General features: G+C 45.2%; 1 protein-coding gene across 1 annotated transcript; it reads left to right on the forward strand.

The window, feature by feature from the left end:
* Positions 1–408: 408 nt before the first annotated feature.
* LOC115323958 (glucoside xylosyltransferase 1) lies at positions 409–24,710 on the forward strand. Its single transcript, XM_040214548.3, has 6 exons — positions 409–581; positions 5,339–5,486; positions 6,472–6,603; positions 9,526–9,718; positions 16,408–16,724; positions 24,510–24,710. Exons 1-6 carry the CDS (start codon positions 409–411, stop codon positions 24,708–24,710), a joined length of 1,164 nt encoding a protein of 387 aa, XP_040070482.1.
* Positions 24,711–24,734: the final 24 nt, after the last annotated feature.

Here is a 24,734-nt window from a genome sequence, read left to right on the forward strand (position 1 = left end):
CGGATGCTCATAATAAAACCAGGGGGTGCGGGCTTAACTTTGCAGACAGTAGATTAAATCCGGTAAATGCGGCGGGGCACAATGTTTTTTTTTTTTTTATTTTCTACTTATTTTAAATCGGGCGTTATCGCCTGGCGGCGATGATGCCCGAATCTGCAACCTATAACAGCGTTTCGATTGCGTCATATTTAGAACATGTTTACTTTCACTTCAATAACCCCAGGCCGTCGGACATTTTTCTTCTTTTTCTTTTTCTTTAGATTCGACGTTGGACAAGAACTGGATGAGACAAAATGCGTCTGAATGCCATGCGATGCAGCGTGCTAAGTAAGGTTAAAGGTATCAAGTAGAAACCGCGTCAAATTCGAAAAGTACGTGACGTTTCGAGCGCCACTGTATAACTTAAACATGCACGCTGCAACATCCTTCTCTCGACGCCCACTACCCGCCCTCTTCGTCATCGGGAGTCTGGTTCTACTCGCAAGTCTCTGGTACCTCTGGGCGCCTGATGCGGAGTGCCAGTGCGCTGACGAGGAACGCCCGACCGAACCACCTCGGGTCAGTGGCTCTACACAGGGCAGGTTGGTACAGCTACCATAAAAGGGAGACTTCGAAACGATCAGGAAAGACGCTCTGTTTGTCAAAACGCATTAATTTTATTATACACTATAATTCAACTTGTATAAATATTAAAATTAATTAAGCATGACCCAACCTAAAGTCACTGAATCCTGGGAAAGTAACGCCATTGCCTTCCCTGCCTGCTAGCCGTACACAGAGAGATACTGAAATGCAGACGACCGAAACCTCGCAATGTGATTGGCTGCTCGGTTTCTGTCGCAATCGCTATTTCGGTCCTTTCAGATTTTCGAAGCTTCGAAAGTGCATGTCCTTCTCAACGGTCGCGTCAAGACCGCTATGGAGCTTCATTGTACAAAAGTAGTTCGTCGCCAATTTAAGAGTGATGTCACCAGCCAGTTTAGCTACGCCACCTGTGCCGCAATGCACCAAGGGAACTTTGGTGTTTCTGCGCGTGCGACGAACCTCGCAGGAGTTCAGCGCGTGCAGTGCCCGAGACAGCACGAACCGTCGTGTGCACTGCATATTGCCTTCTGTGAGCCAAATGAATGGCGGCGTCACGCGTTCGCCAAAGCTTGTTGAGCTCGGTCTATCTGCTTATTTACCCGGATATCTTATAATGATATGGTTCTGCGTGTTTTAAGAGAGCGCTGAAAGCTTGTTGAGGTCGGTTCTGCGTATTTTAAGAGATTAACTTTATTTTCAACGCCGCCAAACACCGACGCCGCATGATGGCGGAGCGAACCTGTGCGCTTGTTTCGCCTTTGTGTGGATAGCGAAATCTCGGCCCTTTTTGCTCTTTGCAAATATGAACCGCGGCCTGGCGTCCCAAGCGACCCCCGGTCGCTCTGTCGCTGCAAGCCTGTCGGGCTTGCTTATGTGACCAGTGCTAGAAAGCATAAATGCTACGCGGACAACGAAGTTGGAGATTTAATGAGGGCCTTCGGCTCTACGATTTAAAGGAGACAAGTTTGTTCACAAGAATATTTGAAACATTTGAACAGATTCCGCGCTTCTTGGTTCTTTTGGCGTTCGCCTGGAGAAAAGTCTATACAAGATTTGTTTTTACAAAGCAACCCATCACCGAAAATTCGAATCGGCTCACCAATAATGAAGAGGCGGAGCCTTATTGAAAAATCTCATTTGTATGAGAAGTTTCTTTGTCCAAAAAACGCATATGAATCATACAAGATATATAAAACATATAGGAACACATAAGAAACTTGTGAGAATTTTCTTATAAGTTTGTTACATGTTCTTATATATCTTACATAGTTCTTATACGGTTCTTATATATCTCGTGTGATTCATGTGTTTATTGTACACAAGACATTTCTCATACGAACGGCTTGGCTTTTTTTACTAGGAAGGGGCAGCTATGCAGTTCTTTCCGAGGATCCAGTGATTTTAGCCTAACTCACTCAGCTCCAACCCGTTGTTAGAAAAAAAATAGTCATCCATATTTTAATATACCATATTTGCGTTACTCACGTTTAGACAGCTGGAAGTCCGTCTACCTCGAGATCGTTTCCATTGGCGACAAGTTGTTCCGGTGTGCCCTCTTATTGTTTGTCTTTGTGACGTCATGTCCAGGATTATTAATTGCTACCAACAATTTCCAACTACGTGTGCAAAAAAGGCACGTTAAAAGCTGGGAGTCATCGCGTCATTGAACTACCACCATATAAATAGACAGTCCGACATTCCTCTTATCTCTAATTATTAACGTGGACTCTCATCCCGCTCAAGTGTTGATATTATTTGTGGTTTGACGTCTCGAAGAATTCTAAATTGTGTATTTTAGCTTCTCCTTTTTGGTTTTACGTCTCTATGATTTCAGATTGTGTCTTTCCAACATTGCTTTTGGTGTTAAAGGACACAGGAAACGACTTTTCTACTTTCGCTAAATATTACTTAGAATCACTCCCTTACCTCAATGACTGAATAAACTTGCCTTAGTTTTTCTTTCTAGGCAATGGCAGTCGCGAAAGAAATTCGAGAAATATGAGCATCGTTCATCCCCTCAACTCGGAGTCAAAATAAGTGGACACATGACCTATTGTTTGCCTTTGCCATGCGCTGGGTCTTGAAAAGTAGAAAACGCCTGCTGAGCTCCAAGCGTTGTTAGAGTTCGGCTATTCTCATCACTGCTGTGGTTGGATACAAGCCATTACCCAAGTGTCCGTCGAGACATTGATTGTTATGTGCCGAAGTCGACTGCTCACGCAGTTCTCGTGTATAAACCATGAGCTGCGCTCGAGTGTCGTCAGGTGGGTGGTTTTGATCCCATAATTGCGTCATCAAGCTTTGCGGAGGCAAGTCTGAAAGAAAAAGTTCCCTTTTGTCCTCGCAATTTCACCGCGACAACGAAGCTTCTGAATCAGCGGCGGTCTGTGTGAATATACTTTCGTCAGACTAGGACCAGTACTCATCTGCAAAATCATGAACATTCCAACCTGATATCTTTTCATGACCCCTTTAAGTCTCTATCAATGTTGAATTGTGTCTTTTGGCAATGTTTGTGCTTTCCAGGTTCTATGAATTATAAAAGTGTCTTTTAGCTTTGCTGTGAGTTTTACCTGTCCGTGATTTTTATATTGTGTATTTTAGTGCTGATTTTGGTGTTAAGTTTCTACGAACGTTAAATATTGTCCTTTCGAAGTTTTCTTTGCGTTGTTCAGAGTAATAATATTTAATGTATTGAATTTAATGTTTAGCGTTTTATATTCTCGTAGAGAAAACTTATAGTTGCACAAAAACTTATTTGGTCTTGTGCTTTAGTGATCTTCATCGTTTTATTGCTGGTTTTGTTTTTTTGCTAATTTTTATTTATTTTTTTATTCGTTTGATAAAAAAACAATAACGTTATATGAGCGCGTTGTAGTTTTCCGCAGTCATACATTAACTTTTTTTAGGATTGTGTAATTATGGTGTAAGTCCGCTGGGTGTATTTTGCTTGTATCGTTTTTTTTTATATGCGCTTACTTGATGGACTGCCTCTTCTCAAACAGAATCACTTCTTGAGATAGCACTGTATTATCATGAAAAAAAAGATCTTCAATATACTTATCATTATTATTATTATTATGGCCGATCGTGAAAGGTCAACCACAGCGATGCTTTTGGTCGCGCACGTCGGCCATAGTGTCTCCGCCTCAAATGACAATTTGGTCGGAGCAGTACGGCTGCGGCTGCAAAACCTAAAGCCGGCTTCACACATTTGCGTTTAACTGTGATTAGGTACTTTGCAACCGCATCTTTCGGCTGGCCCTGTAACGCTTCCCAGCTCAGTATGTTTTCCAATTTTAACGCGACATTTGTGTTTCACCCTAGGCTTGAGATAATTCTGACAAAGCTATGAGATATCATATCTCATAGATAGTGCGTACACATCATCTGCAAGAACCTCCAGTCGATAACAGCAACCTTACGCAGGTCTGAAGTGTTACGGGGTGACCCGATAGATGGCGCCACTAGCTCTCCTGTCGTAAGCGGTTGCAACGCACTCGGTAACACTGAAGCGTAAAAAGGCGTGAACCATGGTTCAAGGCAAGATGAAGGTTCCTTAATATTTATATATTTATTAACGCGATATCACTCAAATACACTATGCAGACATATTTTTAACGCACACTTTGATCCGTGATCTAATTTAATATATTTCTTTCTCAAATGAAAGATATTGCAGAATATATAAACCCAATTAGGCCATTCCTTACGACCGGTTCATAGAGTACTTTCCACTAAAACTTTCCTCCTAACTACATATATTGATTTCCAAGGATCCACTATATATCCTAAAGGAAATTGACTTTTCTCAAAATTGTGTTATTTATTACAAATAAATCATAGTTATAAAAACAAAATAAATAACACGGAATTTACCTTCAGTTCTAGATAACCACTTTTTTATTCATTGGAAAGCACAAATTTAGGATGCAGTTACGTTTTTGTAAAAAACAGCGATACCAAGTTCTCTGAAATCCATTAGGAATGAGATTATCAGAACCTCCATGAGGCAAAGGCAATTGACAAAAAAGCCAAAACCTAAAACATCGACCTCAGAGATTCTCCTATAGTATAAATTCAACGGTTAAGACTTAAAACGTGCTGTTTTTATAATAACTAAAGATTCGATTGAGCACCGATATTCTTTGAGCAGAAAAGCTTGGCTGTGAAAATGTCAAAGTTTTGATGTTTAAAAATATTACAATTTTGCATATTTTTTTATGTTTAAAGACTCTAATCCAGGGGTGGCCAGGCTGACCCGGCCTAAGAGCCGCAAACAAAACCACGAAACTTCCAAGAGCCGCGGCAGGAAGGGAGGAAGGGGGGGACTTTCGTTTACAGAAATAAATTAATTTGAACTTTTTTCAATCTATCCGAGTCAAAAGCAGTCCAACTGTATGTAAGGTAGCAGTGGCACAAGACTACCAAACCGCAACTTCCCTTTCAATTCAAAACGCGTTCCATTTCGCTTTGGGGAAGTGCTGGGAGGGGAGGGTGCCACGATCCGCACTTTAACACTCGAAGAGCCGCATGCGGTTCGCGAGCCGCAGCTTGGCCACCCCTGCTCTAATCCTTGCTTAAGGCAATAACGTTTATTAGGAAGCAGTGATGACACGGCCACGTGCAGGTAAAAGGTTCATCCGATTCGAACCGTGAAGACACACGAATTAAACACATTGATTCACCGCGTACCGAAAGTTGGTGGAGCGCTTCCGTAAAGCAATGGGAACACACTTTGGAATTGACGCAGGGAACCTGTGACGTTGGTAGTGGTTACGTGCGCGGGCAGCTTGGAGCTGACCATGGCCAATCTCAAGTCAGCCGTCGCCTTCTCAAGAGCTCCCCTGAGGCTAATTCTGTACGCCGATGAGGGGAACATCAAGCTTCTTCAAGACAGGGTAATTCACAGCGCCTAAGCGTGGTCCTAGTCACCCTAAAAAGAACACATCTTTGCTGCTGCAAGTCACCCAGAAAGTCGTTCAAGATTGGCTAGGAGGTTAACCAGTGACCGTGCATAAAACTTCAAACTTGTCCTTAACTCTGTAAAAAAAGAAAAACGCTAGTGGAGTTACGAATCTGTCGTGTATGCTTTATACGTGCGTAATGATGTGTCTTCATGTTACGCAATGCTTTAGATGTTTTAGAATTTGGTTGCACACACGACACACCCACCTAAGTACTCTCCTGGTTTATGCGTATGGTCAGGACAAGTCTAAACTTATTCAGAAATAGTGTGTGTCACCTGCCCGAATTTTTCACGGGTTGTGTTGTTTTTTTACGTGGGTGCTTGTAGGGTCTTTGATTTTTAGTGGCATTTTATTGCGAGCAACTTCTTTTGGTAACTAAAGTAACTGCGAGAAAGGAGGTTTATCGCGCCCTGCTCGCTATCAACTGACTGCTGTTTGAAGTTGTGACGATATACGCCCGCTGCTCTATATTTTGGTACCTTATTGATCCAACCTATGATGTTGTGAGCCGATGCTTCGTCGTTGGGGAGCCTGCTGTGCGCGCCGACGCTCGTCTTCCGACTAACTCCCCTTGTGTAATGCCCGTAAGGGCCTTCAAGGATAATAAATGATGATGATGATGATGATGATGAACTATACTGAACTGACTATGACTCGCCGCTGACGGTAGCTTCCACGGCCCCTCGTCGTATAGTTGATACATCACACATCCTATTCATTTCTTCATTTTGAAGTAGACGGTCTCAGAATATGAAAACAAATCCTTCACCTCGTAAAATAAATGTTGAATTCAACACAACTACATTTCGTTAAAATTAGGAAGAAACCACACACAAAAAAAAAACGAATATTTTCTTCTTACATGCCTGCGTGGACTCTGCATATACTGTGATGTTTCGTTATTCTGGTCGCCCAGATCATGCTATGGCCAGCCAGTGTCTTGGCCAGGATCACCTATGACCTGCGCTTGGTCATGTTCCCCAGAAAAGACTACGACAAGTGGAACAAACTCTTCAAGCCCTGTGCAACACAGCGACTCTTTCTCCCGGTGGGTTCTTGGATTGCGTCGCAACACGGTCTCAGAATGAGGTTTTGGTGTAATGTACCACCGAAAACGGGCTAGCTTTGAAGAACTTCTCCCTCGAGGACACATTTTCTTTTTCCGCAGTAGCAGAGCTTAAAGTGACCGTGCAACGATCTTGGGCTGGAACGTTTCTAACTTTAAACAAGCTTATTTGCACTGTGTAACCCAAGTACAATCGCACTTAACGCTGACCAAAAAGTGCGTATTTTGTGCTGTGGAAGATTAAGTGTAAAACTGGAACTTTTATTCTTAGCCTTTTTCTTTTTGCTAAAGATTGTGACGCATGAATGGGGATCAGATTTAGGCCTTAGTCAAGGAGATTCCCATATGTATGTGTCCTTCATTTCAGACACAAAAAAGGGTCTGGGGTCTGGTGAAAAAGAAGACAAATTGTCTTCTGACGAGGCTCCAGCCCCTTCTTACAACACTCGGAGGAGAAACGGGAATACAAAACAGAATAATTATGCAAAAAATACAGGAATTTCAAAATTCGATATACACGATAACACATAGCTGTCAACTTCGTAGTAACTGCAGATCATGAGAGGCTCAGTAAATACTCTTTAATAATGTTTTTGTAACAAAAAAAACAAAAACGGAATGTGGGTTTGGGGCGTTTCTGCTATAGTTGAATGTCTTTAGCAGATCTGGTACGAGGTATGTCAGGTGCTGTGTACCGCTATAAGGTCGAACCTAGGTTTTGTATATTGTGCGCTCCTGAATCTGTAACTTTCTGAGGTTGTATAATAAATATGAAAAATTATCTTTTGTTATAATTTAATTAAAAATAACAATCGATAATTTAAGGAGCAGGATTTTTTCTATATTCAGTTTTTCTATACATCTGAAAGATCGGGAATGATTGGTCGTACCTTTTATCGTTCTCAATAAATCAAACGGTTTTCTTTTGCAAAATAAATATTGTGTGTTTCTTTCTTCGCTTTGTAGCTCCCATACTAGTATACAGTACTGTAGGCGTGAGTAGATAAGTGAATAAAATAATTGCAGTTTCAATCTGTTTGGTAGTAATTGCCTAAGTTTGTTTGATGTTCCTATTGCTCTTAAAATATCAGCCCCAATTTTTTCAATGTGTGCAGTCCAACAGAGCGTTTCTTCAAACCACACGCCAAAAAAATTGTGGTATTTTACGACCTCGATTGTTTTCCCCCTAAAAAAATGTTTAAAGATCGCGAAGTGGCTTTTTTTTTTTTATCTGAACAATACATATGTTGTTTTACTAGTGTCAAGATTAAGCTGGTTACATTTTAGCCACAATGATAGCTTTCTGTGCCAACAATTTGGGATTTCCTCGAGCGGATCCAGATTTCAAAAAGAAAATTGTTATCATCATCATGTTAAATAGTATCACGTGATTTGGATATATAAGCAATAACGTTATGTAAATTAAGAATAACAGTGGTCCAGCATAGAAACTTGCGGGACGCCGTATATTATTGGTGCGAGTTGAGATTTAAACCCATTAAATACCGTCTATTGAAAACGCGAATATAAATAACTGCGAATTAATTCTAGTGCCTTACCTCTAATTCCAGACGTCAATAGTTTCCTCAGTAAAAGTTCATGTTTTATTGAATCAAACGCTTTTCTGAAATCTAGAAATTCTCCAATGATATATGCATGGTTTTCTATATTAATAATTATTTTATCTTTGATATAAATTAGGGCTGAGTCAGTTGATTTTTCCTGTTGAAAAATGAACTGTTTTATTTAGATATGATATTTTTATCAGTAAAAGCATGTAAAATCTTGAATCAATTAATTTTCTACAACCTTGGAACAAAGTTGCCGTACAGATGTGGGCCTGTAATTATTAAGGTCCTTATATGTGACTCCCTTGTAAAGGGCACTGACCTTAGCAATTTCTTTTCTGTAAATATACCGGAAACCATTATTATATTACAAATGTTCAACAAGAGGAGGCAATACTAGCTTCATTACTGGTTTAATAAGAATAACCTTAATATCATCAACACCACATGCGCAGTCATTTTTAGGGGAATTAGTTTTTCGCGAACTTCTATTTCAATGTTGGTTTTCAAAATATTTAGCTTAATATCGGAACAGATGAGTAATGGGTATTGCATACGGTCGACAATTCACAGGCACCGGATAGCAAAATATATGTATTAAATTTGTTTGCCAATGAGGCTTGCATATATACGGTACCATCAATTTTAAGCTCTTCTGGAATTTCGCTACGTGCTTGTACGTACTTAGTAGGGAAGGGTTTTTAACTTGTTAACCAGCTTCGAGCAAACGTGCCCAGTATAGCAGCGCAGGAGACCACTCCTGTTTGCGAGCTGAGGGTGTGAACGCTGGACGGTTTTCCCCCATTTGTTTTTGCACAACTCCATTTACGCGAGGAGCGAGCGCATGTTTCGCAGGTTATGAACGTCAAGAGTTTATTCTACGCAATATTTAGGGAAACTACAAATGTTATTGTACCATGCTTTTAAATTGCGTCAATGAATAGACATCATCCTCATCACAGCTTTCGTTTCCTGTCACTAGCGATGATGGTGACCTATCGAACGAGTATCTACATTCTTGATTTTTTTTTCTTTTGAGAACGTGCATTGTGCAAATCGCCTTGTAAACCTTTAGCTTTTATGATTCTCTTCAAGCTCGCAATCATAACATCCGGAGCATCATTACTTCATGTTAAACGTTGCGACTATTTTTCATTCTCACCACAATTACCAGACAAACAGTTACGGGTGATTAAAATACAGTTATTATACTTATCAAGATTTCAAATTCCGTCGGGTCCATTACAGCTTGAAACTATTCATAAGCGGAGAGACGTACTCACACAACTCAGTGGTGTATTATTCGATGTCAAGCTCTGCACGGCATTCTTTGCAGGACATGCTTCCGATGGAGGATGCGGTCTTATACGTGGACGCTGACGCCCTCTTCCTAAACCCTGTCGAGAATATCTGGGACGTCTTCGAGAAGATGAACGACAGTCACCTAATGGCCCTAGGTCACGAGATTGAAGACGAAGCCAACAACTGGTACAAGCTGGAAGCAAAGCACCCTTTCGTCCCTCCTTTTGGTACGTACCTATTCAGACTCCCTCTTTTACACACGCTTTTCAGCTGTTTTGAACTTTTTTTTTATTCAAAAGAGGAAAATATTGATATTGCTTTCAAAGCAGACATAGCAAAAGCTGCCGGTGCAGCCCAGGTAGCACATGACGAGGTGCCCAAGTCGTGCTCACTTCGGCAATGTGGGATAGGTCGGCCCCTACGAAGCCCAGGTTGGTGCCACCTGGGCACAGCGTGGGCATGCCCAATTTCGGTGACCTGTGCAATGCTCCGGTATGTTAGACCTTGGCTATCCTAAAGAAATCTTGAAGTAGGTGTGAGCAAAGCGTGGGCATGCCAAACTTGGAGGACCCGTGCAATGTTCTTGTATACGTTCCAGCGGGTTGTTATCGTTTGAGCCTGTTTTCTTTTCGACCTTCTATTTTGGTCCTTCTTAAAAAACCCATACTCAAAACGTGCTTCTCGGTTGGATTCGCCGCGTTTTCAGTTCTTGTTCCGTCCTTCGCATTTCTTCCTCTAAAAAGCAGAATTAAAATAAATGGAGGGCTTTAGGAGACAGTGTTGTGGCTTGGTCACAGAATATCCCTGAGAAAGCTTAATAAAATCACCCCCGCCACTGTTCACGGGCGGTGGACAATCAAACACGAAGTGAGCCTTTGTGTAGAAACACCGCTCCAGACGTCCCCCTTTGTCTCGGTTCCCCCAGGTTTAGGTAGTTTTTCTTCCCCTATATACTCTGTTTCTTTTTATAATAACTGCAGCGGGCTTCACGGCGCCAATCGAATGCTGAAAGAGTGTCTTGTGTTTTCAAGCACCGGGCTTCACGGCGCTCAACAGGAGTATCACGTATGTTCTCAGTCGTAAATTTGCTCTGATGGTATAGTAAGCTGCGCAGCGGCCGTAGTGCGGATGGGACCAAATGCGAACGGACCAACAGCCAGCAAACGGAACCAGATGCGAATATTCCTAAATACGAAAAAAAAAAAATTAGGTGTTTTGAGAAGCTCCGAACGAGAAGGTTCGAAGGAGAAAGGTCAATGAGAATGGGGCGAAATGAGAAAAGGAAAAATACGAATGGGGTCTTTTGAGATATACCCGTTCGAGCTGCCCCGGCTGTCCTAGAGAAAAGTTAGCGAAGGTGTGAGTAAAGTGTGGGCATACCCAAACTTGTGTATCCGTGCAACGCTCCGATTAGCTCCACCTCGTTTATGTGAGGGCAAAGTTGGTGCACATATGGGGAAAGCGTAGATATGCCCAGCTCGGCTTTCCGTGCCATGCTCCGGTGGGTTCACCTTGGTTATGTTAGAGTGAAGTTAGTGTAGGTATGGGTAAAGCGTGGAAATACCCAACTTGTCTGTCTGTGCAATTCTACGGTTAGCTCCACCTCGGCTATGTGAAGGCAAAGTTAGTGTGCATATTGGCAAAACGGAGGCATTCCAAACTTGGTACGACATCGCGATCAGTGGGGCACACCCTCCCAGACGTTGGCCGAGTCTCACTCCTCAGCTCCACACATACATGCATCCAGGAGCATCAGCGATATACGAGGGTGATTCAATAAATAAGGTGAATTTTTCTTTTTGTATAAGGACTTCTAATACAGATAGAAGCTTACTTTATTGTTATTTTTATTGTTTTACTACTTTTCCACATGAATTTATTTCTTAAGCAGATTACAAAAACAAAACTGTGAGAATTTTACCGAATAACATATATAGCCGACCAAGAAGCATGCTCCAGGATTGAACAGCGGTCAGTTATCAAGTTTTTGGTTGCTGAAGGGTGCAAACCCGTTTAAATTCATAGGAGAATGTAAATTGTGTATGGTGCCACATGTTTCAGTCAAACAAATGTCTACGAGTGAGCTAAATTGTTTGAAGAAGGACGGAGCAATGTTGAGGATGAAGACAGGCCTGGGAGGCCTACACAAGTAAGATCCCCTGAAGTGATCGAATCAGTCAATGACCTCATTCAGTCTGACAGAAGGCTGACAGTGGATGACATTGCAAGGACTTTGAGCTTATCTGTGGGGACAGCACACAACATTTTTCATGATGACCTTGGCTACTCGAAGGTCAGTAGCAGGTAGGTGCCAAAGATGCTTACTGCGGGGCACAAACAGAGGAGGGTCGAGTTGTCCCAGCAGTGTCTTTCTCGCTATGAGAAGGATGGCGATGAGTTTCTGAAGAAGATGGTCACATCTGACGAGACATGGGTTTGGCGCTATGAGCCTGAGTCTAAACGACAGTCCATGAAGTGGAAGCACGCAGGCTCTCTACTGAAGAAGAAGTTCAAGTCCCAGCGGTCCACTAGGAAGGGGATGCTCACCGTTTCTTGGGATATGCAGGGCCCAATCACAATTTCATTCCTTGAAAAAGGAAGCACTGTGAACAGAGCCAACAACTGTGAACTGCTGAGGCAGGTCAAGAAAGACATGAAGAACAACGCAGAGGTCATCAGTCAAAAGGAGTCATCTTGCATCATGACGACGCAAGGCCTCACACAGCAGACCTAACGGTGCAGACCATTAACGAGCTGGGCTGGGAACTGCTCCCTCATCCCCCTTAGAGCCCAGACCTTGCCCCTTCAGACTTTCACCTGTTTGGTCCCTTGAAAGCGTTCACGAGAGGCACGAGGTTTGAAAGTGACGATGAAGTCAAAAGTGTTCTGAGCGACTGGCTGAGACATCAATCTAAAGATTTCTACGCTGAGAGAATACGGAAGCTTGTGCACAGATGGGAAAAGTGTGTGACAGTGCTGGGAGACTACGTAAAAACAAAGTAAGCTTCTATCTGTATTAGAAGTCCTTCTACAAAAAAATTTACCTTATTTATTGAATCACCCTCGTACATCTCAGGAAGCCGACCCTCTTGTCATGGGACTACAGGCCATCCACGACGCTATAAAGGCAGTGACCACCAAGCTGACGACGATCCGCCATCTTCACATTTTTACAGACTCCTTAGCGGCAATTAGAGAGCTCAAAAAGATTTTCAAAGCAATGGAACTGCGTCAAACGATACACACCCTTCACCGCAATACCTCGACCTGCATTAAGGTGCACTGGATTCAAGGTCATGCCACGAACCAATACAACCTCCTTGCAGCGGATCAACAAGCACACTTTCCATCTGATCTTGATCTCCCTTCCCTCCCCCTGCTGCCTGAACCCCTTTCCCTCCTCCACGCCCGTAAACACTCCCTCCGGCAGGACACACGCGCTCTTATCCCTCCGTATGTCCGCTCCCTCCCCCGCCATCTCACCACGGTGAAGGACGTTGTGCTTCGGAGACTGCGGGCTGAGGTGGCCCTTACACCACCTGTAACCTGCACATGGAGCTCTCTACTCGGTACACGACAGGCGACATGCCCCAAGTGTCCCATAGACACGACGGAAGCGGATGTGCGTCACCTTATATGGACTCACCCTGGCATACAGACTGAGCGCACTCGCCTACTTATAACTGCAGGTCTCCAACACAGTGCACCCACCAGCTACCATTAGTGCCTGCATGACAACCACTATCACAAAACATTGCTTCAATTCACGCATACAACAGGCCTTCTAGCATACATATAAGAAATTTATGCCTAAAAGCAACACCCACGTAAAAAAAAAAAAATCCATCTGTTTTTGCAGTGCTCGGGTGGATTCAACTCGGTTATGTTAAAGTTTGTGTAGAAGGGGGCAAAGCGTGTGCATACCCAACTTTCCTATCCGTGCAATACTCTGAATGTTTGGATACATGGTTTTGCGCAAAAAAGACGGACACAAGAGAGAGAAACAAACACTCTCTTGTGTCCGTCTTTTTTGCGCAAAGCCACGCATCCAAACGTTCACCAACTTGCCCAACAACAAACTATTTTACAATACTCTGAATGTATTCAACTCGGCTATGTGAGGGCAACATTAGCGTAGATACGGGAAAACGGGGAACTCCCAACTTCACTGTCCGTGACATTTTTCGATAGGTTTCGCCTCGGCTATCCGATGGCAAATTTAGCGTAGATGTGAGCAAAGCGTGGGCGTGCCCAATTGGTTGTCCGTGCAATACTCCAGTTAATTCTACCTCGTCTATGTAAGGGCACATCTAGCGTACATCTGGGCAAAGCGTGGGCATGCCGAACTTAGCTGTCTGCGTAATACCGCAGAAGGTTCCCTTCCGTTATTTGAGGGCAAAGTTAGCATTCATGTGGGCAAAGCGTCAGAATGCCCATTTTGGCTGTCCGTGCAATATACCGGTGGGTTCACCGTTGCTACGTAAAAACAAAGTCAGCGTAAGTACACGTGAGCAAATCGTGGGCATGCCCAACCTAAAGTCAAAGTAGCGCCATTACCTTTCATGCCTGCTAGCTGGACCCAAACAAATACCAGAATACAGACGGCCAAAATGTTATGTTTAAAGGGGCCATGAAACGAATTTTGGACTGGGATGAACGATTTTAAATTGGGACTTTACTAATCGGATATCGTTTAGTTGGCCAAAAGAAAGAGGGTAGAAAGTCAAAAGTCAGTTTTTCGGTACGAACATTTGAAAATATAGCGGACTATTTTGTACTTTCTTTCCTTCGAAAGCTCTCCGCCTTTTCACTATGATACATCCGCGATTCCCAAAGCGCGTCAGCGGTGCCAACCTTACGTCAGCCGAGCCCAGCTCACTCATTGGACACGAGAACTGCGTCACTCGGACGTATGCGCTCGTTAACAATCAATCCGTCGACGAATATTTGGATTCGCGTTCGTGGCCAATAAGTGCCCTGACGGAACTTATCGTCACTGGCGAATGACAAGTTCTAGGGTGTGCATAAAAAGCACGGTGGAAGCTAGGAGTCATCGCACCGGTGCCGAAGAATGTCACGACGACGTGATTTCACAATTCGCATTTGAGTTGAGGATTAAAGCTAAGGAGGAAGAAATAGGAAAATCGTTTCATGACCCCTTTAAGAAGGAATGCCCCTGGTCCGCACATAACGCCGCCTTGTCTCATACTTGATCTAGAGTCCATGCTGAGCTCACTACCAATGACGAAGGGTGGCCGGTAAGGCACAACGCACCGAGTTGTCAAGTGTGGTTCCAGGCGGTGGAACGGCCCGTTGAGGAGACTTCTCGTCGAAGTGGCGGTTCAGGCAAACTCCCTCGCGCTCCTGGAGCGCCTGCTCCTTTTACTAATCATTCAACAATGTAGATGCGGTACAACCAATTACGACATCCTGGCTGTCGTCGTGGAGACTAAAGCCTAGTTCACATGCAGCGGTTTTGGCCCTAGAGCGGCGCGATTTCGGCCGTCGCGGCGCTCTGGCCAGCGCCAGCGGATGAGCGGCACGAGCGCCGCGACAGCAGAAATCGCGCCGTTCTAGGGCCAAAATCGCTGCATGTGAAACCCGCTTAAAGCGTGTTTCACATGCAGCGGTTTTGGCCCTAGAGCGGCGCGATTTCTGCCGTCGCGGCGCTCTGGCCAGCACCAGCGGTTGAGCGGCACGAGCGCCGCGACGGCAGAAATCGCGCCGCTTCAAGCCTAGTTCACATGCAGCGGTTTTGGCCCTAGAGCGGCGCGATTTCTGCCGTCGCGGCGCTCTGGCCAGCACCAGCAATTCTGCGGCACGAGCGCCGCGACGGCAGAAATTGCGCCGCTTTAAGGGCCAAAATTGCTGCATGTGAAACACGCTTTAGGGCCAAAATCGCTGTATGTGAACTAGGCTCAACGGTGTAGACGGCACCTGGCAAAGAGCGAAGCGTGCCGACGGCACGTGGCAAAGAGCGATGCCGTTCATCCGTCAGCGTTGCATTCCAAGACAACCATTGCCCATAGCTACCTAAGATGGAGCTAGCTTACACACTACATTTCTCCATCCCATAAAATGAGAACACAAACGGAAGCGCAACAATGCTCACTCGGACAACTGAAGCTTCTGATCATTATCTGATCAGATTTTCTGATCGCTGCTTCCAGCGCTCATGCGGTGCTAACTTAGCGCTAAGCTGTGTGTGTGAACCGGCCTTCATGCTCTGCGCGTCTCTCGCTTTTTTACGTGACGAATTCCGTACTTTTCGCGGAGTTCCGAACCTTCCGCCTCTTTACCAAAGGAAATACCGCTGGCGTAAAAGCATGGCGAGCTTAACCGTGGAACATTTACGGCGACAAATGTTTTTTGGCTAGGTTTCGCAACACATCCCAGGGTGTGTTTCGCGTAGGGTCATTGACCTCTACATTTAACCAGAAACCCGTGTCACGTGATACTGTGTCGTCACAATGTTCGCGATATTTAGCGGGAAAATTGCAACATTCCGCTTTTCGCTAAATTTAACGGTAGACTGAGGCGTCACGTAAAAGTGAAACAAGTGGCTTCATCGCAAAGCGATATGACTTCCCACATTATGACGCCCAGCCAAAGTTTTTCCCGCTGGAAAATCGTGACGTCACTTGCAACTGTGACGTCACATGACGTTACTTGACTACAAGACGTCACAGTCACGTGACGTCATTATTTCACGTTACAATGCGATTTCCCTCTAAATTTAGTGCGAAAACTGTGACCTCCCAGGACAACGTAATGTTTACACGTTTGCCAAAAGTTTGAACAATGGCGTAGCTGATTGTAGGCTGTCTATGCACGCCACGGGGCACAGCACCGCTGCTCTCGCCGCAGTTTATTGAAAGAATACGGCAAATAACCTGGATTTTTTTTGCTGCCTCAGGAGTGAACGCTGGCGTGATGGCCATGAACCTCACGCGCATGCGCAACTTCCGCTGGGTGTCGCGCATGGGGCCGCTACTAGAGGAGTACGAGGACCGGATCTTCCTGGGCGACCAGGACCTAGTGAACATCATGTTCAGCGCCCACCCGGACAAGTTGTTCCTGATGACGTGCCGGTGGAACTACCGCCAGGAGAACTGCGTCTTCCACTCGTCGTGCTCGGGCGAAACACCCGCACTGGTGCACGGAAGCCGGAATTGCTTCACGGACCCCGACAGGGAGCCCTCCATCTATGCCGTTCACTCCGTCATGCAGAAGGTACTCGACTAGTCGTACTGTCTTTACATTGGAATAATAATGCCATTCAAACACCGCCCAGAATGATTACGTTAATAACATGTGAAACACGTATTATTATTTTTTTTTCAAGCCACGCAATAGTAATTGTGGAAACACATAAAAACGAAAAACGAGCAGCGTTCGCTTCTTTAACTTGCAGTCAGAGTAAGTGGCCACATATTTTCATTTTTGTCATAGCCATGCTCTCGCGTTGCCAAAGCACATGAAACAGGTTAAGTTCCACAGATCGTTAAAGGGATACTCCGGCATTATCTTTATGACGCCCGATTTGCCCGAAAAATTGCTAAACACACCACCAAACGCCGAAAAAATAGTATCCAAATATTAGTTCAAACTAATTGTTTTGCGAAGTTTTTGAACTTACAATTTCAGTCCTCACCACGCTTTCAAAACTGAAGGTTTCTACTGGCAACGATGAAAAAGTCACGCCAGCGGCAGGCAAAAGTTCACTCTTGAGTGTTTAGAATTCGTTTCCAACAGATTACCAGCAGTTTTGTAGTGTCAAATGGATGCTTTGGAAGCTCGCTTCGGCACCCATGCAGCAGCACGAAAGAAATGCTCGGCATACTCTTTGTTTTTGCTTTTATTTACTGTCCGCTCGACTGGCAAGTCTACCTGTCACTGACGTCACGGCACTGAAAAGCGCGGGTATATTTGAATGGTGGTTTTGGACAGCATTTTTCATTTGCCGATAGCCCGATAACTATTCAGTTTTTATCATAGCCACGCTTTGAATTTCGCAATACTAAATAACACACCACAAGGGGTAGAGGACAAGGATTTCGATGCTTTAGCATGACCCTTAAAAAACGCCACACTTTTTTCTTAGGGAAACGCTAACACTGACCCCGTAACAAGGCCAAAAAGAGGCAGTAAAAATAAAGGGAGCAAAAGACAAAGTCCAAGGAAAAAGCCAAAAGAGGAAAGTGAAGGGGTCAGCGTTAGCCTCTCCCCAAAAAAGACGTGTGTGACTTTTCCAAAAGTCATGCTGACGCATTCCCTAAGAATCCGCCAATGGATCTTCCTGTAATTTATTTTCTTCTTAATATACAATGTAAAAGTAATATGACTGTATGATGCCCTCTTTTTTATATATTCAATTTTATGTCCGTGCATGCACACAATGAAACAGGCATTTTTTTAAACAAATGTTTCATTAAAAAGAAGGAAAAAAAAGCCTCATAATTACATGCAAAGTAAAACGTTAGTTGCAATCTACCGGTTGTTTTTGCGAAGAAAAAAATAACAACAACAACAACAACAACAAAACGTGCCTTTCGGCTGTAAATAAGCTACGCATCGAAAGAAGCTGAAAGTTCTTGAGAACGTGACCCGTAGGGTTTTTTTCTGTTTTGTTACGGTAATAAATTTTACCAACATTGTCGTTTTGTTGTTTTAACGATATTAGGCGTGTGTATACCCTATTGAAAATTCCATCAAGCTACGTAATTTGGGACACTGACTGCCAGTCAGCAGCCTTGGTGGAACGTGGTGGACCATCAGACGTCATCTGATGGTCCATCAGATGACGTCTGACTGCCACTGCCAAGGGAATTTCATCATCAAGGGCAGCATTTATATAAGAGTAAAGCTATACGCACTCATAAATATCGCCAAATGCCTCGATAAAACAAAAAATTCGAAAAAAAAAAAAAAAAAAAAAAAGCAGGATCACCGCGGATCGACCCCGCGACCGCTTGCGTACAAATCGGAAACACTAACCGCTATGCTACGCCACCACTACGGAAACTCTATTTGACTATTCGTTTTATACAAGATGCTTCGGCTGCAAATGCAGTTAAGCCGTCAGCATGTTATGAAAGCACTCGTACATCACTCGCCGTACTTCAGTTCTACTCACCTGCCATGTAGAGTACTTTCGCGTCGTAGAATGATCCTTTTGTTCGCGCGTCATCGGCCCAGTAGACCTGGTACACCTTGTCGTCTTTAACTACACCGCTAAAGTCCCTTACATCGTCGGAACTCACAACAGGCTGGGTCTTGTCGAGTAGAAATTCTACTAAAACATAAGACATTGTAGAGCCCGGGCAGGATCGACAGGTTGGAGCTAGCGGGCAAACAAAACGAGTCGAGAGCGATCGTTCATGAAAGCTCGGCGAAGCCTCCATGGGCGAAGCGAAGTGCGAAGTGTCGCGTTCGACGCTTCGGCGGCTTCGGCGGGCTTCTGATCAAGGTTGTCGGTCGGTTGCGTGTCACATCTCTAACGTCAGCCGTTTTATGGGCTCACGTCCCGAAATCGTTTTCTCGTGCATAGATTACTTTTCGTATTCATAGATTTGACGAAATAGTGGTATCCGAACGAACTTTACGTCCTTCGACCGTACTTCTGTCTGCACGTCAAAGCTTTCTGACGTACAGTCAGAGACAATCGATGTACACTCTAAAAAAAAAGGGTATCACCTTACACCCTTTTGTCCCATATAATACACCCCAAAACTTCAATTCGACGTACAGCGCCATTCAGTCGAACAGACGGCACAAAATTTTGCCAGGGGCTTGATAACGGTGCGATATAACTTATTAAATTGCTAAAGTACGTATCAAAGACCAAAGAAAGAAAACACGGAGCTTTTGCAGTACGGCCAAGAAAACTCCGATAATCTTTTTTGTAGTCAATAATACGTACATCAGCTATCTTAATAAGTTGTACCACACGGCTACCAAGCCCCTCGTAAACTTTGGGGCCGCCTGTTCGATTATGGGGCGCTGTACGGTCGAATTGAAGTTTTGGGGTGTATTATATGGGACAAGGGGTGTAATAATACACCTTTTTTTCTGAGAGTGTACAGTCAGAATCACCACCAGGACATCCTGATGGCATTTCGCGGCGGCCGACTGCCACCAGGAAACCATCAGAAAGCCGACAAGCGGGGTCTGACTGGAGTTTGACTGTCGGTCAGAGTAACTTGTTGTCCAATCAGACATGCTTGACGTACAGTCAGGCACAGTCAGCGGTCCACTAGAAAACATTGACTGCCAAACAGCGTTACATTGATGGATTTTTCCTTCGGGTAGACGTCGGCTTAAAAATAAACATAAACTTATATCTTTTTCTCAAATTTTAATCTAGGTTCTTAAGCTTTCTCGATCTGTCCCAACCGCGAGCGTCACATTCTCAGACTCTTGCTTCCTTCGAAACGTAGTTTCTTTACGTGAGTCGAAAGGCAGTTTCACACGGTATAATAGCTTTACTTTTCCCTTACTGCGGGTTTCGATCACATGCGTCTAACACACTGATCTCTATGTCTATTTAGTGGATCGCGTTTGACCAGCTCCACCTATAAATGGGAATTCGGCCACGGTCGGCCATCTTTATGGTAGAGTTATATTATCTCTAGCCATCATAGTAATATGGCGGACAGCGCCATTGCGGCAGGCTGCCATAAAATAGCCGTGGATCTAGTACACTATACCGTGGGTGATATTTCGTGCTTGATTGAAGTTGTTCGACGAAGAAGATTCTTGAAACCCAGCGTGAACGGTAGCCCCATCTTTGAGGATCCGGCGAAAGTTCTACCAAAGCGCAGCACCGGGGAAAAGCAGCGCAGCTCGCATCGAAAGCAGACCCGTACCGGCGTCTGCTTTCGATGCTTTTTTTGATGCGACTTTCGATGCGTGCTGCGCTGCTTTTCCCCGGTGCTGCGATTTCGTGTAACTTTCACCGGGTCCTCAAAGATCGAGGGGCCGTTAACGCCGGGTTTCAACAATATGTTTCGTCAAACGATTTCAATCAAGAACGAAATAGAACCCATGGTTATTTTTGCCACGACGCTGTGCGCCATGGATGGATGATAGTGGCTGCTCCACAAGGACGTTTAAACAGACAGGACCCAGCATGACGTCAGCCTGAGTGAAGCCGGAAGAGGCGCTTAATCCCAGACTGCCTTGCGCACCCGTTCCGAGGCCGTGGGGTAGCGCACCGGCGGTTGGTCTGCTTTCTAATCTGCTCCGGCGTGTGCTTCACGAGGCTAGCTTTTGATGCGGTCGGCGTCCGCGGTGGGCGTCCACGATGCAAATGCTTTGCAGCGTGAGTGTTTATACTTAGTTCCACATTATGTGCGAGCGAAGTCAGAACTGGAAGCGCGAGCTCGTTGTTCTGTGCGCTACTGGCTTGCATGCGCGCGCGTGCGATCTGTGCACTGTCCAAAGCTGTATGCTCGTGCTCGAAGCTCCGGCTCCGCTCGGACCGTCCGGACCTACGATGAAACGTACTATAATAACAACATAGGAATCAAACACAGGTGTCCCAAAACGCCAAATGCTGGTGCGGTAGGCAGTGGACAGTGAAATCTGCCCGCGTACGACTACGATAAGCAGCGCGACAAGACGCTGAGCGTAGAGACCCCCTTCGTTCAGAAAGTACGTGATCAACACAAAATCGATTCAGTTTGAGTTGCAACTTCTCTAAAATCTAGGCATTCTAAGCTTACGAAACGAGCTGCGCGGGGCCACTATTTGGCTTGAGACGTGGCGTGGTGGAATCGAACAATAAAATATGAACACAAAACAAGCTGTTTTCGCTCTTCGTCACTCTCAATTAGATCTACTTCGAATTTTATACAATGATGGTAGCACGAACGAAAGGTCGAGGTCCTCCGTATACATAAAGGTAAGACACGTTAGTTTGAGTTTATAATTAAGGAACAACGACAAGCAGCTTCCCGAATCACACTAAAGAGCAAGTTATCCCCATCTAGAAGAAGAATTCAAGCTCTGTTTTGAAGTAACAGGTGAGTAAATATATTTGCATATCCAGTGAGTTCAAACCCGGCCTTGTTTGATCTGGATGAGCATCGTATCGGACACGGGCTCGTGAAAATCGTACTTTGAAAGGTAGACCGCGATCGATATGCTTTATATGAAAACTCGAAGAGGGGGATCGGTGGCCTAGTGCGCTAACGCGTCGCAGCTAGAAGCAAGTGCAGCGAAAGCTCACGATGCAGAGCCCTGGGAATCCTGGGTTCAATTCCCACCCTTGCCCGTTTCGATCTGGATAGGCATCGTTCCGGCACACGTTCGTGTTTCACTACTGCGTGACGCAGGTTAAAGACCCCAGGCCAGCGGTTGCATCTCTTGAAGGGAAGACAAACATCCCACAAACCAATTTAATTTTTTTTTTAACTCAAAGAATTTGTTTCGCATTTCCCTATTGTAGAAGAAAATTTAAAATCAGAACTGTGATTGTGAAGTCAACGTGGTTGCATCAAAGCAGACGCCCAGTGGATGTCATGTGACATATTTTGTCCGCGAAAAAAGTAGATGCTCAGTGGTCAAAACTGCTCACGTGACACATGGGCGCACTGACTCAAGGGAAAAGAGCGCGAGATTCATTTCACTTCCGCCTCCGTCGTCTGCTATAGACGTGCTCTAGCTGAGGAGCACTTGCTATGCCGAGTGACGCACCGCCAAGTCCTTCACGGTGCGTCCGTCTAGAGCGTCTCAATTCTAGTCACTTACTTTCTGTTGGGCAACCAGGCGTTCGTTTACAATAATCTCATCCATATTTCGACCATACGGGCTTAAAAGTCTCCCGTTAAGCGCTGTTTCAAATAACAGTGGGTGCCGCCATTACTTTCGGTGCACACAATCGCGTTGCCATGGAAATGTCATCGCAACGCGGTTGTTTGCACCAAAATTAATGGCGGCGACCATTCACTAGGCTTCCCATTGGTCAAGAAATGCTCGTTGCGGCTCGTGGCCACGCCTACTTCCATTACACTTCGCTCCATGCATTGGGAATAGGGACGCCACCTCCTGCCCATTATAACCTCCTTGCTGCTCCAGCTGTACATTGGCTAGAGGTAATATAACTGTACCAAAAACATGGCCGCCAGTGGCCGCATTCCCGGAGCAGGCCAACGCGATCCATCAAATAGATATAGAGATCAGTGGTCTAACAGCAAACCCTGAGCCTTCGAACGTGTGACACGACCAGCCGTACCAACCACTCACACGCGCGTTTTGCTTTTTTCGCTTTGTATTGTCGCGATTGTGGTCCGCATAAGGGTCACAAAAGAATGATAACAAAAGGTGTATTTATCATAATAATAAACCCTGAGACTGAGAAAAAGAACTTGAAAACGAAGTAGAGGGAACATAAGAAAGTGGATAGACAGCGTGTCTTCAAGTTCAAGTTTATATCCCAGTTTAATGATTTAAGCATGAATAATATCACACCAGCTCGTATGCACCTTGACCGTGCACTTTTTCGACAAAGGTGCATGTTGCATCTTTTTGACAAGGGTTCGGTTATTGTTCATCCGGTGGGGAAAAAATTGGGTTGTGCGTATGTTTATACATCCGAAGTTAGCCAAAATGGGCATGTCTTAGCAGTAGATGGAAAATTTACCCAGTGTGGTACAACAGCTAGCCTGGGGTCTTTAACGTTCACCACGCGGTAGTGATACACGACCGCACGCCGGTACGATGCGCATCCAGATCGAAACGGGCAGGGGTGTGGATTGAACCCAGGATTCTTGGGTTGCGCAGCGGGAGCTTTCGCGTCACGTGCTCCGAGGTGGTCGGTACCTGAGCCGTACATAGACCACCTTCAAAAAACGACCCTCTGTTGGCAGCTGTGGAACCCGTGCACAATGGCCGACCAAACCCGCAACGTCACGGCACACCTTATGAATTTGGTTGGATTAGAAAGCAAAAGCACTCGCACATAAAAAGGGGTTGAGCGCAGTGACTTTGCTTTTTCGACGATGTTTGATTGGCTCGCCGGCTCCTAGCGTTCGCCGCGTTCTGACGTTCGCTCTTTGACGCAATGACTTGCATGTTTCACAGTGTCGGTTTTTCCGCCATTGTGCAGCGATTCCGACTTTCTAATAATCAGAACGTGGCTTTCGAAAGGGGTATATAGAGAGAGTTTGGTCAGTGGGAGGAGCGGGTAGAGCCAGGGCATGCACGAGACGTAGGCGGGAGGCTTGACGTGCTCTCTTGGCCAACCAGCAGCCGAAAGTAAACCCCTAACGGTGGTATCGAAAAACACCTTTAATGAGTGCGTAAGAGTTAAAAGGTTGAAAATATAGTGCATGTGGTGCTTTCGATCAGGATCACGCAAAAAGATGAAATAATCGAATGGGTCGCTCGAAGCTGTTTTGCTCCGTCGGACGGCATTTTCCCGGCCCTCGGCGGCTGCGTATGGATCCCGTCGATCAGTCGCCTATATTTTGGTTTTTATGACCGTGATCGAAAACTCACGTGCACCATTTTCTTTAGTCACCGAGGGTTACTCTGACGCACTTATTAATGTCACTTCTCACGGACACCACCAGGCTTCTGGCTGGCGACATTTGAATCTGTCAAGACGCCCTGGAACACGCCCACTCCGCTCTCTGCCAATGGCGCCTCCTCATTTGCCTCCTGTACTTCCCAATGAATGACCAAAGTTTCTTTATATACGGCTCTGGTGGGAGCTGAGACAGTGTAGCACTGACAAGTGACAACGGACACACTTTTTACAGCGGAGCTGTTAAGGGCTAATTTCTCTAGGATTGTGTCCCCCGCAAATAAGTGAAGACACAAAACTCTGGACACCTACCGCCATCTATGAGAGACGGCGGCAAGCCACGTATCTAGTTGTCCCAGTCGCTGATAGATTGCGGCAGCCTTTCCACTCTGGCTTGCAGACTTGCGGCCGGCCATTACTTTTCATTGTACAGCTCCACTGGTCTTCGTCACCAGAGTGTAAAGTTTTCCTTCTTGTCTTTCTCACAGTACGAGCTTGGCACGAGCCTGGAGCGGGAATTTATCGATCCACTGGAACGTGAGCTGCACCGGGTTCGGCAAAGCGAGTGTGTCGTCCAGCTCCTGTTCCACGCGAAGCAGTGGCGGATTCTGGCGAGGCAGTTGGACAGCGAACGAGGCTTTAACGACGACGCCACTAATGCTGCATCGCCATCGACGACGTCTACTTGATAGCTACGCATGACTATACCGAAT

This window comes from Ixodes scapularis, unplaced genomic scaffold, assembly GCF_016920785.2.
Source record: "Ixodes scapularis isolate PalLabHiFi unplaced genomic scaffold, ASM1692078v2 PGA_scaffold12__126_contigs__length_90152505, whole genome shotgun sequence".
NCBI classification, from domain to species: domain Eukaryota; kingdom Metazoa; phylum Arthropoda; class Arachnida; order Ixodida; family Ixodidae; genus Ixodes; species Ixodes scapularis.

Excerpts from the sequence above, each read along its gene's own strand:
- LOC115323958 (XM_040214548.3), top strand. The coding sequence starts at position 409 with ATGCACGCTGCAACATCCTTCTCTCGACGCCCACTACCCGCCCTCTTC. Across the intron at positions 582-5,338 it reads AGTGGCTCTACACAGGGCAG|GGAACCTGTGACGTTGGTAG; the intron begins GTTGGTACAGCT and ends GAATTGACGCAG. Across the intron at positions 9,719-16,407 it reads CCCTTTCGTCCCTCCTTTTG|GAGTGAACGCTGGCGTGATG; the intron begins GTACGTACCTAT and ends TTGCTGCCTCAG.